The sequence below is a fragment of the Centroberyx affinis genome, unplaced genomic scaffold (assembly GCF_046629955.1).
Source record: "Centroberyx affinis isolate AG114_WGS23_722 - 3 ecotype Tasmania unplaced genomic scaffold, CSIRO-AGI_Caff_v1 ptg001774l_1, whole genome shotgun sequence".
NCBI classification, from domain to species: domain Eukaryota; kingdom Metazoa; phylum Chordata; class Actinopteri; order Beryciformes; family Berycidae; genus Centroberyx; species Centroberyx affinis.
In genome coordinates this window covers 65,124-82,500 of record NW_027280167.1, presented here as the reverse complement: position 1 = coordinate 82,500, position 17,377 = coordinate 65,124, and the positions used below count along the sequence as shown (strand labels likewise).

Below are 17,377 nucleotides of genomic sequence, written 5' to 3'. Positions count from 1 at the left end.
TGAATTTAAAGTATATTGCTTTTTCAAAAATCTATCCTTTTTTATAGGCAGTTTCAAACAAACTAGTCATCACATCACATCACAACTGGACTTGATCCTGATGATCCTGACTAACCCTAACCCAATCAACTGCCATCCAATCTAAGAATCCATATCATTCCTATAGTCTACTGCTGTGCAATTAATGTGAACAGAAACCACAGAGCTAAGACTGGAACCTATGATGTCATGTGATGTAAAATCTGGTACTGCTCCATAGAAAATGAATAAGGAAAGATGGTAAAGGAGACTGTGAGAACACTCTGGATTTTATCTAGAATTGATAATACTGCTATAGAATAGAGCTCACTTGTTCACAAATACTGACTTGACTGTCACAGACCATAGCAAAGACATAGAAAGTATTAAATGAACACCTTTGTGTACAGAGTGCTGCATCCAGCTGTACATACAGTGTTACACATGCAGTTTGACCCTGACGTGATTTGAACACGCAACCTTCTGATCTGGAGTCAGACGCGCTACCGTTGCGCCACAGAGTCTGTTGTATGTCACTGACAGGTCTGTTAATCAGCTGGAAAATCAGTCCATTAATCCATGGGAAAGATGGTTCTATCCATTCAAATTCTGTGTCATACAGTGTTACACAGTTATAGCTCTACCTATTATGAATTATAAAGTTCCACATACAGTGCAGTCTGTCAAGAACCAAGAGAATAACTAGAGTATGTAGCTGGTGAATGTTGCTGCCTGTCTTATGGTGCTGTAGATTTATGATGGTGTAGCCTGATGTTTTCTATGGTACTCATTGGTATGGTAGTGTATCATTCTGTTAAACTCTGAATTGGGCCTCTATATGAATGCTCACCTTGGATTATGGCACAAGGGATATTAACATCATATCCTGTGTATTGATAAATACCAAAGTTACACATACTCCGCCCAACCTGCACAATCAATCACTTGGACCCTGGATCCCTAACCGGCACTAATAACTTGAACTTGACTATTGCGCAGGGATACTATGTACCTTGGGAATATATCCATGGAACTATCCGAATTGCATTTATATGCATTATTTGCACTATCTATATTGTCTCTATTGTTGTATATTATGTTCATTACCTTTATTCTACGTTAGTAGCTATTTCCTTTATACACGCAACCTTCTGATCTGGAGTCAGACACGCTACCGTTGCGCCACATAGTCTGTCTTATGTTTACTGTAATATTGATTGATATTAAATAATTCCACTAACGTCACTTAGATACCGCAGGTAATAACGTTACCTAACTTTAAAGTTTATAGGGCAACGGAAGACATGGATGTATGTAAATAAACGGCAGAGAGTGGAGCTCAGTGTGGGAGCAATAGGCCTCATTCACCAACCGTTCTTAAGAAGAAATTTCTTCTTAAAACCCACTTACGCAGTTTTCATGAAGATTCTGACATTCACCAATGTTTTCTTATTTGGGATTTGTTCTTAGGTAAGAACAGAATCTACGCACACTCAAGAGCACACTTACGCACATTTGAGTGCTGACATGTTTGTGCAAAATAAGTGGTTATTGCGTTTCTTTCAATTCTACAGTTGTATAATATTATAGGATTTAAATTACAATAATATTTGTATCATTTATAATATTTTTTAATAATTATTTTCATTATTTTACAAAGGATTATGGTCTTTTAAAATAAATAAACACTACACTAACACTTCAATTAATATCAATTATGTTAATTGGGATCCCATGCATCTTTTTTTTCTGTTATTTTATATCCACTACTGACGCTACTAAATATGACAGCTCATTTGGTGTTCACTTCCTGCAGCAGTACCTCCACTTCAGAACTATTGAAGTTTTTTTTACGTTTGGAGTCTGGTGCTCCACCCTCTTTAGACTTTTGTTTGGGCATTCTTGACTTCTCTCAACTTTTCTTTTAAATTTCTGTGTGCACACGGCCCTGCAGTCTCATGCCCTTTTATGGGGATTGGCGGGGCGTTTACCTATGCTAATTAGGATCACCTGGCATGCGCTTTCAATTTACGAGGACAATGGGATTCATCATTATAAGAACGCAGGTGCGAACAATTCTGCGGTTTAAGAACATGTCATGAATCTGACGTAGACTTTTCTTAGGACCTTTCTCAAGAACAAATTTAAGAAAAAACTTAGGAAGATATTGCTGAATGAGGCCCATTGTTTTTCTCAAGTTTAGAGATGCTAGCCTCCTAGCAATTCCAGGTGTCATACAGTGTTACACATTTATAGCTCTACTGACTATGAATTATAAAGTTACACATACACTGCAGTTTGTTAAGAAACACAGAGTTACACATAGAGTGAGAAATTTTGACCCTGACGTGATTTGAACACGCAATCTTCTGATCTGGAGTCAGACACGCTACCGTCTGTTAATCAGCTGAGACAAACCATACAGCTGACAAAAATGATAAACATTATGAATACATTTGTTGGGTTTGAGATACCAGTGTTTCTAGCTTCTCGCTAGAAAGTTTGCATGGCAGCAAAATGAACCTAACTGGCCCAGTTTCCCTCTTCTTCCCTCACAGTATTAGTGTTTTTAGTATTACAACTCATAACCAGGGATGCAGTGGAGGGTAAACCCACTTAACTCAGTTAACTTGACCCGCCTTTTTAGCCTGACATGAATGTTTTTGTATGCATCATACCAAGTATTATCAAACTGGCATAAGTTATATGAAGATAGGGTTTATAAAGTATACATAAATGAATTTCTGAAACTAGAACTGATTTTTATTTATAATGGTGTCTGTTTGCCTTATAATGACTTACCACATGATTTACCACTCCATCACTGCTCATAACGTACCATATGCTATATTCACTGCAGCCTGAAATGAGGGAGCTGTAATTTATAAGGTTATGATAAAACCTCATAACAGAAACACACACGCTTTCATTATCACTGTCTCACTTAACTATATAAATAGCTAAGTGAGCTGATAACCAACCAGACAGCTTTCCATATATGGTATAAAGCCTGACAGTCAGCAGACGAGCTTAACTGACAGCACTTTTCCTCCAGTCTTAAGTTAATGAAGACATGTGACCTGACTGGTGATCCTAGACCGGCACTATGAACAACTACAGGGCTCTCATGTAAAAAAAAAGATTCTGTGACATTGTAGGTTCAAATGTGACTCAGCACCTTTGTCACACGCCCTTATCGCTCTGCCATCTTTCCTACCACACTCCTCTGTCGTCCGTCTCATAACTGCCAGTGAAGTAACTTTATCAAATCAAAGCACTGTTCCATTTGTCCTGCACACAGGATGTGAGGTGGCTCCAGACGTCAACGTGACGGGACAGAAGTTCCTCATCCGGCTCCTGATTCCAGCGCCTGAGGGCATGAATGAAGTCTATCTGCGCTGTGAGAATGTGAGCTCCACACACACTCTCTCTCTCTCTCTCTCTCTTTCTCTCTCTCCCTCTCACACACACACACACACACACACCCTCCCAGCTCTCTAACCCTCTATCTACCTTTCTCCCTCTCCTCATCTCTCTGTGTGATGCCCTGTCACATCCGCCTCCTCTCTGTCATCTCCCCTATCTTTCTCTATCTCACCTCTATCTCACCTCTCTCTCTCTCTCTCTCTCTCTCTCTCTCTCTCTCCCTCCCTCCCTCCCTCCAGGAGCAGCAGTATGCCCAGTGGATGGCTGCGTGTCGGCTGGCCTCCAAAGGGAAGAGCCTGGCAGACAGCACTTTCCAGAATGAGATCCAGAGTATCCGCTCCTTCCTGGCCATGCAGAAGACCAACTCCGGTTCCCACGGCAACGCACCCGCCACCGACGACAGCATCAACACCCACAGCCTGGTTTCCCCGCGCTACCACAAGAAGTACAAGGCCAAACAGGTACAAGGGCAGGAGAGGAGGCAGTTGTACACACACACACACACACACACAGACAGAATAATGTTAAAAGAACATTCCTCAGATGTATTTCGACAGAGACTAGGAGTTTGGACTGTTGGATCACACCAATCTCCCCCATGTTGTTACCACATGCTGTTTATCACATTTAGACCTGGGCCAAATTACCATTTCAAATGGATTCAGTGACCTTTCTGGATAGAATTGAACTAATTGGACGGTCCTGCTAGTCCCTGCAGCCCCTGCCCACCTTGTGCTCCAGGCAGAATAAAGGTTACTAATCAACTGTCTAATTACATCTGACCCCTTTACCCTGTGCCTGTCCCTCCAGCTGACCCCTCGTATCCTGGAGGCCTACCAGAACCTGGCTCAGCTCTCACTGACCGACGCCCTGATGCGTTTCCTGCAGATCTGGCAGGCTCTGCCCGACTTTGGCATGTCATACGTCGTAGTCAGGTAGCTAGAAGAGGGATCTGGGATGTAAACACTGATATAACACAACAGACATTCAATCTAAAGCTTTCTAAAACCTTTTTTAATGCCAGTTCAAATCTAATTTGGCACAAAATGTAGACCTATCAAGACAAGATTCAGTGTGACTTGGTTGATATGAGGCCATTTGTTTCAAACACCTACTGCCACAAAATGCTACTTGACATAAATGTACAGTTACTATTAAAGTGATGGGTCATCTTAAGACATTTGCTAACAAAATAGTTTCACTCCAACACCAAAGCCCGGACTTCTACCCGACTCCCCAGGCCCAAACCCTTACAAGACCCAAGTGGGAGACGGGAGCGTCGCGCAGATCTGACCCCCTTCTGGGCAGAGTGAGAATGGAGGAGATCTACGACCTGACCGAGGTTCCCCTCACCTGCAGTACACTCATCACCTTCCATTCACATTCAGGGCCTTCAGTGAATTTGCAATTTTGCAAACAGTTCTATAATTGGTAGTTCATTGCAAAAAATGTACTATACTACGAGTATCCTTAGTGGCATGTATACACATTTAATTTGATATTTTATGATGGAAAATGGCCTCTTAGTCACTTAAAGAAAACAGTAATAATAGCAATCTGCCCTCTGTGGCTGTATCTGAGGCTGGTCCAGCAGGGAGGCCACCAATGTTCCCAAAATGAACATTGGTGAAATACAAAGACTATTTTTGTAGACTCCTGGATCTAAACTAGAGACAAGCTACAAGATTTCCGCATAAAGTCACATCTTCATAAAAATAAAGTTGCCACAGGAAGTTGTAATGCACCTGTTTCTCAATATGGAAGCTGTTACCATGACGACGTGAAAAGTACCGATTATAAAGCTCCTGTTAAGAACCACAAAGTGACAGTGACACCCACTGACAGTGAGCTGCCATGAAGAAGCACAAATTTTGACCTGCGCGCTACCGTTGGGCCACAGAGTCTGTTTTATGTTTAATATTGACATATTGAGATTTCACATTATTTCTGTCCTAAATAATGCAACCACAATGAAAAGTCAAAACCACTGTGTGGTATGTAACATTAGATTGGTTGAAGGTTGTAGAACTGTCCACTGCTTGCAATCAAGAACCACAAAGTTTCACATACAATGGGTCAGCATAGAGAAGCTGGTCTCATCCTGAGAAGAAATTTTGACCCTGACGTGATTTGAACACGCAACCTTCTGATCTGGAGTCAGACGCGCTACCGTTGCGCCACAGAGCCTGTTTAGTGTCACTAATAGGTTCACTGATCAGCTGAAACAGACCATAAAGATGACAAAAAAGAAAAAGTCCTTTGTCTAGGATTAAGGTTAACACATAGCTCTGAGCTTTATCAACCAGGTCCACATATGTACAGCCCCAAACCCACACATAGTTATAGAGTGAGTTGCCCATAGAGAACTTTTGACCCTGACGTGATTTGAACACGCAACCTTCTGATCTAGTGAACCTGTCAGTGATGTAAAACAGACTCTGTGGTGCAACGGTAGCGTGTCTGACTCCACATCAGAAGGTTGCGTGTTCAGATCACGTCAAGGTCAAACGTTGTGTTCTCTATGGGCAGCTCACTGTATAACTATGTGTGGGTTTGGGGCTGTATATATGTGGAACTGGTTGTTATAGATCAGAGCTATGTGTAATACTAGGGGCTGATTTCGCTGACAGCGGTTAACCTTAGTCCTAGACAAAGGACTTTCTCTTTATGGTCTGTTTCAGCTGATCAGTGAACCTATCAGTATACATTACATTGAAACTGCCCAGTAGCTGACCTCTCTACCACCTTCCATCTAACAACCATGACTGTTTCACTAATAAGCTACATTTTACTACACAAACAAAGCCATACAGTATATATTCTTTATGAGTTTGAAAGCTGAATGCATCATCATAAAGAAATGAGTAGCAGGGTGTTTAAGGTATTAAAAACCATTTAAAAAGGGTTCTCTATTTTCTGTTCTCTTTAAAAAAACAAATTAACCAAATGAAAATGACCAGTAAAACATCAAAGATACAAGATACAATGTCAAAAAATGAATAGCATGAATAGCCAAGAAACCTCAATGGAAAATGGATGTTCAAGTCTGGAAGAGTACATACAGCGCTCTGTCCATGAAGAGCTACAAAGATTCACAGAATGTTAAACACACATAGCTCTACCTACTGTGACTTATAAAGTTTCTGTTAAGTTACACAGCTGTCATAGAGAAGGACAATTTTGACCCTGACGTGATTTGAACACACAACCATCTGATCTGGAGTCAGACTCGCTACCGTTGCGCCACAGAGGCTGCTTTACATCACTGACAGGTTCACTGATCAGCTGAAAGAGATCAAACATCTGATAAAAATGATGATAACCCCCCCCCCCCCTTCTTTAACCTCCCAGTGTCCCGGCCCAGTCTACTGCTGTACAGTTAATGTGAACAGAAACCACAGTGCTAAGACTTGAATTTCATGTGATGTCAAATCTGGTGCTCCATAGAAAATGAATTAGGAAAGATGGTAAAGGAGACTGTGAGAACACTCTGGATTTAATCTGAGAACAGTAGAATATTTTCTGCTTAAATACTGCTGATAATACTGCTATAGAATAGAGCTCACTCGGCCATAAAACTTTAGAAGAATTCCTCATGTTCACAAATACTGACTTGAGTGTCACAGACCATAGCAATAGCATATAAACTAATACCTTAGTGTAATAGTGCTGCATTGATAAAGCTGTACATACAGTGTTACCCATGTAGTTTGACCCTGACATGATTTGAACACACAACCATCTGATCTGGAGTCAGACTCGCTACCGTTGCGCCACAGAGGCTGCTTTACATCACTGACAGGTTCACTGATCAGCTGAAAGAGATCAAACATCTGATAAAAATGATGATAACCCCCCCCCCCCTTCTTTAACCTCCCAGTGTCCCGGCCCAGTCTACTGCTGTACAGTTAATGTGAACAGAAACCACAGTGCTAAGACTTGAATTTCATGTGATGTCAAATCTGGTGCTCCATAGAAAATGAATTAGGAAAGATGGTAAAGGAGACTGTGAGAACACTCTGGATTTAATCTGAGAACAGTAGAATATTTTCTGCTTAAATACTGCTGATAATACTGCTATAGAATAGAGCTCACTCGGCCATAAAACTTTAGAAGAATTCCTCATGTTCACAAATACTGACTTGAGTGTCACAGACCATAGCAATAGCATATAAACTAATACCTTAGTGTACATAGTGCTGCATTGATAAAGCTGTACATACAGTGTTACCCATGTAGTTTGACCCTGACATGATTTGAACACACAACCTCCTGATCTGGAGTCAGATGTGCTATCGTTGCGCCACAGAGTCTGTTTTACATTACTGACAGGTTCACTAATCAGCTGAAACAAATCATACAGCTGACAAAAATAAAGTTAAACTTTATAAATGGTGTCTGCAGCATTTACATAATAATTCTTAAATGAACACCTTGTTGGTACATGGTTAAAGTGTTTTCTCCTCTCTGCTCTGTCACACACAAACACATGCAGGACCACATCAGCAAAGGTGTCCCAGTCGGAGCCCCAGACACTGAGCTCCAGTGCGGCCATGGAGGACCTGGAGTCGGCCCTGCTGTCCCTGGAGGTCAAGATGGACCTTCTTGGCCACAAAGCTCTCTAAAGGCTCGGAGTTCCATCTGAATCCTCGTGGCTCACATCAGATCTTCTCCTGTGTGTCTGAACAGTGGGAAACCACACTGAGTGGGATTTCCCCGTTTAGACAGCCATAAGAAGATCAGACCAAGACAGCACAGCAGATATTCTGTTCCTGTGGAAATGCATCATAACCCACAATCCATCCATCCTTTGATTTTTGGAGATTTCAAGTAAACTTTTTTCTTCTCATCTAAGCTTTCTTCCACACACACACTAAAGACATGTTTATTGAAATAAATACATTGCTTTACAGGGAATCCAAAATATGTACCACGTGAGCTACTAAAATAACTAATACATATTGCAACTTTTTTTTTTAAAGGAAACGCTGTCTATTTTGCACATAATACCCTTTCTGCTGTATAATGGTTAGTCTAAATCAGATTTGGCTCATAAAGTGACAGGATCAATAAATGTACAGAGTCTGATGCATTTACTGAACTGATGTCAGAGTTGAGCTCAGTGAGCTGCATCAAACCATGTGGTGCCTCCATTAACACAATTCAGCCTTGAAATTCATGCAAGTCTGTACTTCATCAAATATGCAGAGGAGATTGTTTTTATTTGCCGGAATAAGGAAGAAAAGTGGAAGCATGTGAAAGTTGAAGTCTAGCCATCCATCCTCAGAATATGATACAATATTGATATGCACCACATGACATAGCAAAGAATGATAGTCTGTTTTCCATCATGGAGACACTTCAACATAAATATAGTTTCCTTGCTGCCTTGAAATTAGTGCTGACTAGTTTGGTCAGAGTTTAGTTGTTCAAAAGTGGAAAACACAGTCAAAAGAAGCACTGGCTACGCCTTTATTTATTTTCTTCATTTGAAAAAGGTTTTTATTTTTTTCTCAAATTTAGTCTAGACTGTATAGGAGGCTGATAAATTCACCAATGTAATGTATCAGAAACCATGACAGGTGACCAACTACAGACTCTTTTGGAAAATAGAAAACGTGGCTTTTAAACTTTGGAATCCAGCACTCACTGGCGTGGATGAAAAAAGTGGAGATTCTGCCCTGAAAAGGTAAGGCAAAGTAGCCTATATTAGCCATGTAAAACAGACTTTCCTCAGCTGCAATTCTTTGGCACCTAATTACAATTTAAAATAAGTTTTATTTGGGTGAATTTAGATATTTGCTTGGTGGTATGCCTTCCATGTTGTTAATGTGTTAGTCAACGATATTAGTTTCATTGCTAACGTTAGCTAACATTAGCCTAGCTAGCAAACATTGTCATGGAGACACAGGGTTTCCTTCTTGACAAAGACATTTCTGGATCTCCAAAAAATGATTTTAGCTTCTTTTCACAAATGAAAACTAGTTACAATAACTTTAAAATAATTTGAATATGATTTTTGACAACAAAAAGGAATGAAGTTTCTAATTTCGGTTGGACTTTATGAAGAATGATCACATACTGTATTAGGCTGTTATCTATATTATCTAAACTGGACACCTCTAAGGGAATACAGTTAGCTAGTTAGCTGACTAAATATATGGTTATTTACGTAGTTTCTTAATGAGTGTATTGTCACTAACACTTAGCCTACATTGACATTCAAACCCAGTAACATTGCTGAATAGTGTCATATAATTATTACTATAAGTTTAGGCAGGAAATAAGTTTAGAAGGCGGCAAAATAAACCATTATATCTCTGTGTGTGTAAGTTGTGTTTTATGATCATTTGGACAGTCTTAAAGGAGGAGGAACCAAGTAGGATGGAAGAAAACCAGGCAGAAGAAAACATGTGAGTGTGATGTACTGAACATAGATCTGCAATGTAGATCTGTATCTGCTGATTTCTACATTGCAAAAAAAATCACCAAAATTAATACTGAAACCAAAGTGAGTGAAAATAATTTAGTTTTTCCTAAGAGCTATTGAAAAGGATGGAAATACAATTACAATTGAACTCAACAACAAAGGAAACAAGGGCATCTTGGCAGCTATATTTTTGAACTTGTCAGGAGTGTGTGTGTGTGTGTGTGTGTGTGTGTGTGTGTGTGTGTGTGTAGGGAATTAAAGGAGATGTTTGAAAGAATAGCTGAGCTTGAGCACAGCCAGAACCAGCTTAAGAAACTGAATGCTGAGATGAGGCAGTGGCTGGAAGTAGCAGATGATGAAGTGGCGAAGCTGCGCTTGGAGAACGCTGCGCTCTCAAACCAAGTGAAAACGTAACCAGTCACACATCAATCCCTCTGTTTTCCTTAGCAGTAGGTGTATCTGTACTCTGACTATCAAGTCCTGTGTTTAGTGCTGTGGGTCCAGTGGCTGAACACTGTGGTGGAACCTGTCTGGAGCTAGTAGACCTGTGTGTTTGTCTCCAGCCTGGAGAAGTCCATCAGCGATGCAGAACTGGCTGAAGCAGAGCTCTGCAGGGTCAGGAGCCTCCTGGCTGAGCAACAGGAGATGAAGAGACGCTGTGAGAAGGAGATCCAACAATGGGTGGGTGACCAGACATTTCCTCACTGCCTTATCTTGTCCTTTCATGACTCTCATGGTAAAGAACATGAGTCACATTCTGCTGCATACTCATTAATCTGGCACATTAGCCAAACTCTTACCCAGAGAAAGGTCTTGTGTCTTGTTGAAGCGGCAGCTCTCAGCAGAAGCCTGAGGAAGAGTTTCTCATGGTTCCTCTCATGGTCTTCTACTGGTTCAGTGTTGCTACTGAAAATCTGCTTCAAAGGCTGTTGCCTGAGTTAATATATTTTGCTCTGCTTTTAGTGCTTTTAAGATAGATCTGTGGTAGACACACAGTCAAACTTCAGCCAGTAGTGTAGGTTTCATACCATTGTAATTAAAACTATTTGCTGATGACCCTTCATCTTGTTTTTGTTTTGTACAGGAGAATGAACAAAACATCCTGAGGCAGCAGACTGAGAAGCTCACTGCTGAGGTATGAAGTCTATTAGCTTTCAGAAGTGAAACTCTCTGTTAGCAGGTTGAGTTGTCCTTCAGTGTTTTTCTGTTTTCACCACTTGGTCAGCTTCACATGGCCCCCCTCCCACAACAAGGGATGCAGTCATGGGTTTTGAAAACATGACTCTTATTCTGAGCAGCACTTGTATACCAGCTATGTGGCAGTTCAGTAGTTCAGTAGTTGAGTTGAGAAATGTGACAGAAATGTAAAAACAGTGTGTGTTCTCTCCTCATTCTGACCTGGTTGTCTTCAGCTGAACAGCCTGCAGCACCAGAGAGATGAAGACAAGATCAACATCTGCAGCCTCAGAGCTGCACTGCAAACTCTTCAGGTAAGACCAAGTCTTCTCTCTCTCTCTCTCTCTCTCTCTCTCTCTCTCTCTCTCTCTCTCTCTTTCTCTCTCTCTCTCTGGTTATCTGAACATCAGTCAGTTTCTGATTTGTTATCTTGTGTGATTCTTCAGTCTGAAATGGAAGAGACTCAGCTAGAGCTGAAGCTGAGGGATGATGTCATCCATCAGGTAGGAACAGAGGAGCCAGACGCAAGTGACAAGCAGTGCTGATCAAAAATATAAACTAAATATATTCTGATAGAAATGAATTTTTCCATTCATTTTTCAACATTCAGATCATCAGAAGTCAGTGAAACATTTTGAAACAGTTGTGGTGTGTGTGTGTGTGTGTGTGTGTGTGTGTGTGTGTGTGTGTGTGTGTGTGTGTGTGTGTGTGTGTGTGTGTGTGTGTGTGTGTGTGTGTGTGTGTCTGGAAGCAAAACCTGCAGTTGAGGCACTTGGAGGAATCAACAGAAGAGTCTTCCAACATCATAAGGGTGCGGACATTCAGATGCATTCAGCACAAAGAAACTCTGAAAAGTCACATTTCAGACTTGAAGAAAAGCAGCTGTGTTGTTAGATTCACTGCCATTCATTTGACATCATAGGATCCATTCTGAACAAGTTTGTATCACATAAATAACAAATAACATAATTAAATGATCCCTGAGGATTAATTGGCTCATTGCATCAGCAAAGAATAAAATATAGATAAAAATACAACAAGTAGAACATATTGAAGATGATGTCATGATGATGTGTGAAGAAGATCAAAGCAATACAAAGCTCCTGTTGGCTTGAAAGAATTCTCACTCTGTTGACTAATGACAGATTTCAGATGTTTGCAGCTTACAGATTCACAAATGCACAGTCCAGTGCAGGAACAATATTCAGGGTGGAAATGTGCATCATGGTTACGTTTCCATGCATGTAGTAACCAGGTAGTGACCCAGCTGTTGGCCGTAGTCAGGTCTGTTTTCCTGTCTGATCTCTCGTCTCCTCCAGGACCTCAGGCTGAGGATCCAGGACCTCAAGAACCAGCTGGAGGTCAGGCAGGATGACGCCTCATGGTAAGACAAACACTTTTTATATCAGTGATTCTTCATCTTATAGATAAATTCAATGATTTATGCTGACTCCTGTTTTCACTCATATGTCTGCTACTGGTTTCCAGTGCAGGACTGGAAGACTTTATGGCAGGAAACTATGGATCACCTGGACGCCCGCTGTCCTTTGCAGAGGAAGTGGAGCTGCTGGCCTCTGCAGCTGTGGTGAGTCAGGATGTGTTCACCTTTGTACTTTAACTATACCAGAGGACAGCCGTGCTTTATAAAGCTGAGAAATGTTTGTTTTAGTAGATTACACCTGACATGGCCTGCATTTTTTGTGAGTCAGCCAATCACAACAAAGCGAAGGCAGGCACTCTTCTCTAAAATACACAGAAACCCAAACCAGTGGTACATGAAACATGCACGCATTTATCTATTGTTTGTTTATATAACCTACATTTATTTGACAAAAACAAAACAAAAACATCACGTTACCACCAGGTGAATCATGATCTGTTATGGAAATAAAGTTAATGTCTTGTGACCTGCTTTTTCATTTTGTCAGCACAAATTGTGGTTGCATTGTGATTACCTTGTACTTCCACAAGTGACCGCTAGAGCGCCCCACATACAGCCCAGGCCCCAGGTTCAGGTCTTGTCAGGAAGCTGCTGTGTGGCTGTAGATGTGTTGTGAACTAGATCAGATCTGTACTGCAGACCTCTGTCCACTCAGGAGAGCACCGAGGCTGAGGAGCAACCAGACCTGAAGCTGGAGAGTCCAGCTGTCAAGGTTCACACCAAAAGGTACTGAGGTTTCACATGATGAGAAGCTCTGATAGGCTTTGGGACAAGATCTACTCTAATCCTCCTAGAACTGTCAGAAGATTAGATTTTCCTTTTACTGAATGGGTTGTGAATCTTATTCACACTTTCTTCTCCTTCTGGTATCTCCATCTTGTCTTCCTTCGTGTATGTGTGTGTGTTCAGATGGTGGTGTAGTTGTGCAGCAGGAGTCCTGAAAGCAGGAACTTTCACCCTGGGCTTCCTCGTCTCTCTTGGTGTTTTAGTCTCTGTGGCGTCTGGAAGCTTTGGAGGAAACTCAGACTTTTTCTCCATCAACTCCCTCTGGAGCAGCACACAGTATTTACTGCTTCCTTACTGCAGCGTGCACTATGTGGGCTCACCTCCCATCTAAGTGATAGGAGCCACTCGCTCATCCTCCATCAGCTTTATTATCCAATAAAATGTACATGCATCTCACTGGTCGGAGCATGGTTTTATTTGATTCTTAAAGCTTTAATCTGGTATTTATTTGCACATAGACTAGATTACAGACAATACAAATGCAGCGCTATTGTCTCTATATATCGGCTTAATAATAAAAACAACAAATGACAGTTTTTTAAATGGGTGACATATCCTATAATGATAGAAATTTGACTTTTACAGGGGCTGTCTACTGCCTACTGACTTCACTACATTTCATGAAGACAGGAAGCCTCCCACTCATCAGCCTACACAATCACCATGATCCTTCTCAGTCCAGATAACGTAATATTAGTATTTAGCCAGCGAACAAGCTTTGTTAGCAGGTATCTTGCTCCTCACTCACTTAGTATAGAAGTGGCTTTTCAGGGTTTTTGGACATATGGATATGTGAAATTATGAGTTTGAATTTACAGTGTAGGGTGGTCCAATTCCTTGTGGTATTTGAGGGGAGACAATGCTGCAGTTATTTCTGAAAGAAAGACAAACATCAAGATTCACACATGAGTTATTCTTTATTCAAAACGAGTGCAAATTACATTTTAGAAGTAAACTGCAGGGCTCTTACACCAGTTTAGTCCAGGATCCAACTGAAAAATGTCTCCTCTCTCGCTGGCACCCAGGCTCATGAAACCATCATATTCCCATATGGTACACTGTATTGCACATTCAATTCCATGACCTTTCTGTGAGATGTAGCAACACTTCTATTTAATTTGTCAGTATTATAAATTACTTCAAATTTCATGTTAAAACATTCTATCTTTCTCCCTTTGTCCTCATGGCTATGGCACCTTCATTATTGGCATCACCTGGCTGTTGTACACCAGAGAATGGTGGATATCCCTCCTCTCCCATTTGTGCTTTTGCTGTATGTCCTGTCTGTATAAATCTTAAAAAGCTGGAAAAATATAAGACCTTGATCCCAAACCAACCAGTCAGTCATTATTGCGGAAACCAAAGTAGTGGTAGTAAAGTTGAAGAGAATAAAAATTGCACAAATTGGTTTAAGGTACAACCACCAGTACTTCTCTCCCTTGGGTTGGGAGAAACTTGGGATTGGTTTGGGATTTGGGGCAGTGTGATTTAGGCAGTGTTATCTGTCATTGAGAGTGATCACTTTAAGTTTTAGTTAAGTTTTGCTGGTGATCTGTTAATCAAGCCCCGTAACAGGTGACCCGGGACGCCGATCATTGTTTGTTGTCCTTTTCTTTCTTCCCGCCTCCGAACAGGGCTCCTGCCAGAGCCACGAGGCCCAGACCCACCACTGTGGCCACGCCTGCTGCCATGACGTATTCTCCTGCCTTGCGCACCTGTGGAGGGGGACACACAAACAAGCAGAACCTGTATTAAGTGGGTAGGAATTGGCCATTTGGGATTGCAGTGCAGGGCCGAGACGTTCTGGTTGTGGAAGTCCAAGGCGGGTCCACCTACCTGCCGGGACTCGGCCTTGCCGTAGCGCAGCTCTGTGGCAAAGTGCTCACAGTTGCCCCTGAAGACGCAGTAGGGCAGCTCCTGGCCCACCACTGAGCGGGCCTCCTTCACGATGACGTGCGCGGAGCGGGGCTTGTACTTCTTGTCCAGGCCGTTGTTGATTTGCCAGTGGTTGGTCCCCACCACGTCCCACAGCTCCTCCCGCTTCACCACGGCCTTCTCACAGAAGACAGACATCATACTGTTGGCTCCCGCCTCTGGAACCTCGGCTAAGGATGGGGTGAGGGGTAGGAGGGCATATATAGAGAGAGTTATACGATAGTTATACAGGGTTTGTATACTGAATGTTTTTTAGGTATACTGAGTGCCTTATATCCTAAGTTTAGGAATTTCATCTTGCACTGTGGGTCAGTTAACCAAACTAATGATCCAAGTCATACTCGCTCTGCACAACTACAAGTCACAGTGAATCTTGGCTCTCAAATGAAGGTTATATTCGGTCCAGGACTGGGCTTGGTCAGTATTTAGGAATCGCTGTTGTGTAAAAGAGAGACTCACAGGGCGGTGCCAAGTGAACAACGAAGCCATCACCAATGTACACAGCCCAGTGCTGATAGGAGCCACGGAAGATTTCTATCAAGTCCCCAATCTCTGGCTTCTCGTCATACTTGGGTTGGGAAATATGGAAAGAAAAAACAGTGATTTAGCAACAGACTGTGTTTGGCAACAAAGCAGAAGATTTGACCTGGCTGGGCACTCACACTGATACACACTGATATAAGCTGGTGTTAAGTCAAACATGTTGCAGATACAAGCTACAAAAGAGAGTGACTGGAAGGGAGATGAACCAGGCCAAATATAATGGGTATATATAAGGGCAATGCAGATTGAGAGGCTGCCATACAATGGCCTGATTGATCAGTATTAATAGGATTTACTAACCAGCGTTGGGGCCATGACAGTTTCTGAGGTATTTTAAGCCTTGGAACTGGTTTCACTTTCCAAATGAGACTCACCACCTGGAGGAATAAATCATTTGGCCGAGACTATCATAAAACGGAAGCAGAGCAAAGTACTCATACACAGAGATCCTAAGCGGTAGAGGTGACATTTCGTGACATTCGTATTATAAGGTTCTATCTGACCCTTTTGTCAAAACTGAGTTAGTCGCATGAACCTATTCTATGAGTGCCTGTTGACATATGTGGTGTTATTTTTTGAAAATAAGGATTTTTGAGTCTAATTTCTAAAACAAAAGGACCCATCTCCATTTAACTCAATGGATGATGAAAACGTTGAAGCTCAATATCAGAACTATCCTGAAGGCAGCTAGAACCTTATACTTCTAAGATCACGATTTTGTCTCCCCTACTGAGTTGTCTCCATGGTTACAGATACTTGCCACTGCCACAGAGCTCTTGCAAATAAATATACCGTTACGTTAGATAGGACAGCTAATAACTATCAATTTCAATTTGACTGTAAGAGTTTCAGAAGACAGCATGCAGACAGCATTTTCCCCCATGTTCTTTCCTCAGTGAGAGAACGTTAGCTAGTTAATTCGCTTGCCTGTTTGCATCATTGTTTTTGTAGCTAGTTGACCTAACGCTAAGAAACAGACGCATCACGACATCTTCGAGGCTTTAACCTTCTCGACTAGCATTACTGCTCGAGTAAGCAAAATATTTTAATAATAGTCACCTTCACCGCTAATGTCACAGTACGCTGTCAGCCAGAGACGCAATCGTTATCACAAAAATTCAGCGGCCAACGATCAGCTGATTGCTTAGCAGCTGCGTCAAGGTACCGGAAGAAGACACAACAATGCCGGAAATTAAAAGATTTTGCCTTCAAAATAAAAGCGGATAATTTGCTACAGGAAAAACCCCAAATACAAATATTGGGGTGGGCACAGAGCAACATACATCGTTATGTTACGCGATGTAAAATCACATGTTCGAAAAAAAAGTATTTTCATTTACTACAGATTCCTAATCGACAGGCCACGTTATTTTTATCTTTGGTCGGCCTATTTTGTACTAGCTACTCAAAAACGTTGCCGCACGCTTGTCAGTAACGGTTTTATTTTTTGTAAATTGTCACCGGAAGTCTTTTTTTATTTTGGCTAGTTTGACACTAGTTTCTCTTTTTTTGACACTCCAGCCCACGCAGAAAACAACAACGTAACTTGCTGTCGAGCACTTGATGCCTTCAAAGCTATCGGAAATATTGTTTTTCCATTTAAGCGCATAACTCAATAAAAT

At 41.5% G+C, this 17,377-nt stretch overlaps 2 protein-coding genes and 2 non-coding genes across 4 annotated transcripts in view; 1 reads left to right on the top strand and 3 right to left on the bottom strand.

Annotated features, from left to right (window-relative positions):
* The window catches only part of fermt3b (FERM domain containing kindlin 3b), a 7,314-nt gene extending 2,931 nt beyond the window's left edge, over positions 1-4,383 (top strand). Inside the window, exons 3-6 of the mRNA XM_071529169.1 lie at positions 1,973-2,084; positions 3,320-3,426; positions 3,684-3,905; positions 4,255-4,383. Coding sequence (XP_071385270.1) covers positions 1,973-2,084; positions 3,320-3,426; positions 3,684-3,905; positions 4,255-4,383 — 570 coding nt within the window. The remainder of the gene's footprint in view (positions 1-1,972; positions 2,085-3,319; positions 3,427-3,683; positions 3,906-4,254) is intronic.
* Positions 471-542, bottom strand: trnaw-cca (transfer RNA tryptophan (anticodon CCA)). Its single transcript has one exon. It is a non-coding gene; the product is annotated as a tRNA-Trp (tRNA).
* Positions 4,384-5,559: 1,176 nt separating the features above from the next.
* Positions 5,560-5,631, bottom strand: trnaw-cca (transfer RNA tryptophan (anticodon CCA)). Its single transcript has one exon. It is a non-coding gene; the product is annotated as a tRNA-Trp (tRNA).
* Positions 5,632-14,181: 8,550 nt separating this feature from the next.
* LOC139652192 (phospholipase A and acyltransferase 3-like) lies at positions 14,182-16,914 on the bottom strand. The gene is made up of 5 exons (XM_071529181.1): positions 16,815-16,914; positions 16,056-16,132; positions 15,672-15,780; positions 15,114-15,382; positions 14,182-14,992 (listed from the first exon to the last, which is right to left on the bottom strand). The coding sequence occupies exons 2-5, from the start codon at positions 16,068-16,070 to the stop codon at positions 14,870-14,872; spliced, it is 516 nt and encodes a 171-aa protein (XP_071385282.1). The 5' UTR covers positions 16,071-16,132; positions 16,815-16,914; the 3' UTR covers positions 14,182-14,869.
* Positions 16,915-17,377: the final 463 nt, after the last annotated feature.

Excerpts from the sequence above, each read along its gene's own strand:
- LOC139652192 (XM_071529181.1), bottom strand. Across the intron at positions 15,383-15,671 it reads TGTTCACTTGGCACCGCCCT|CCGAGGTTCCAGAGGCGGGA; the intron begins GTGAGTCTCTCT and ends CCCCATCCTTAG. Across the intron at positions 14,993-15,113 it reads GCAAGGCCGAGTCCCGGCAG|GTGCGCAAGGCAGGAGAATA; the intron begins GTAGGTGGACCC and ends CCCCCTCCACAG.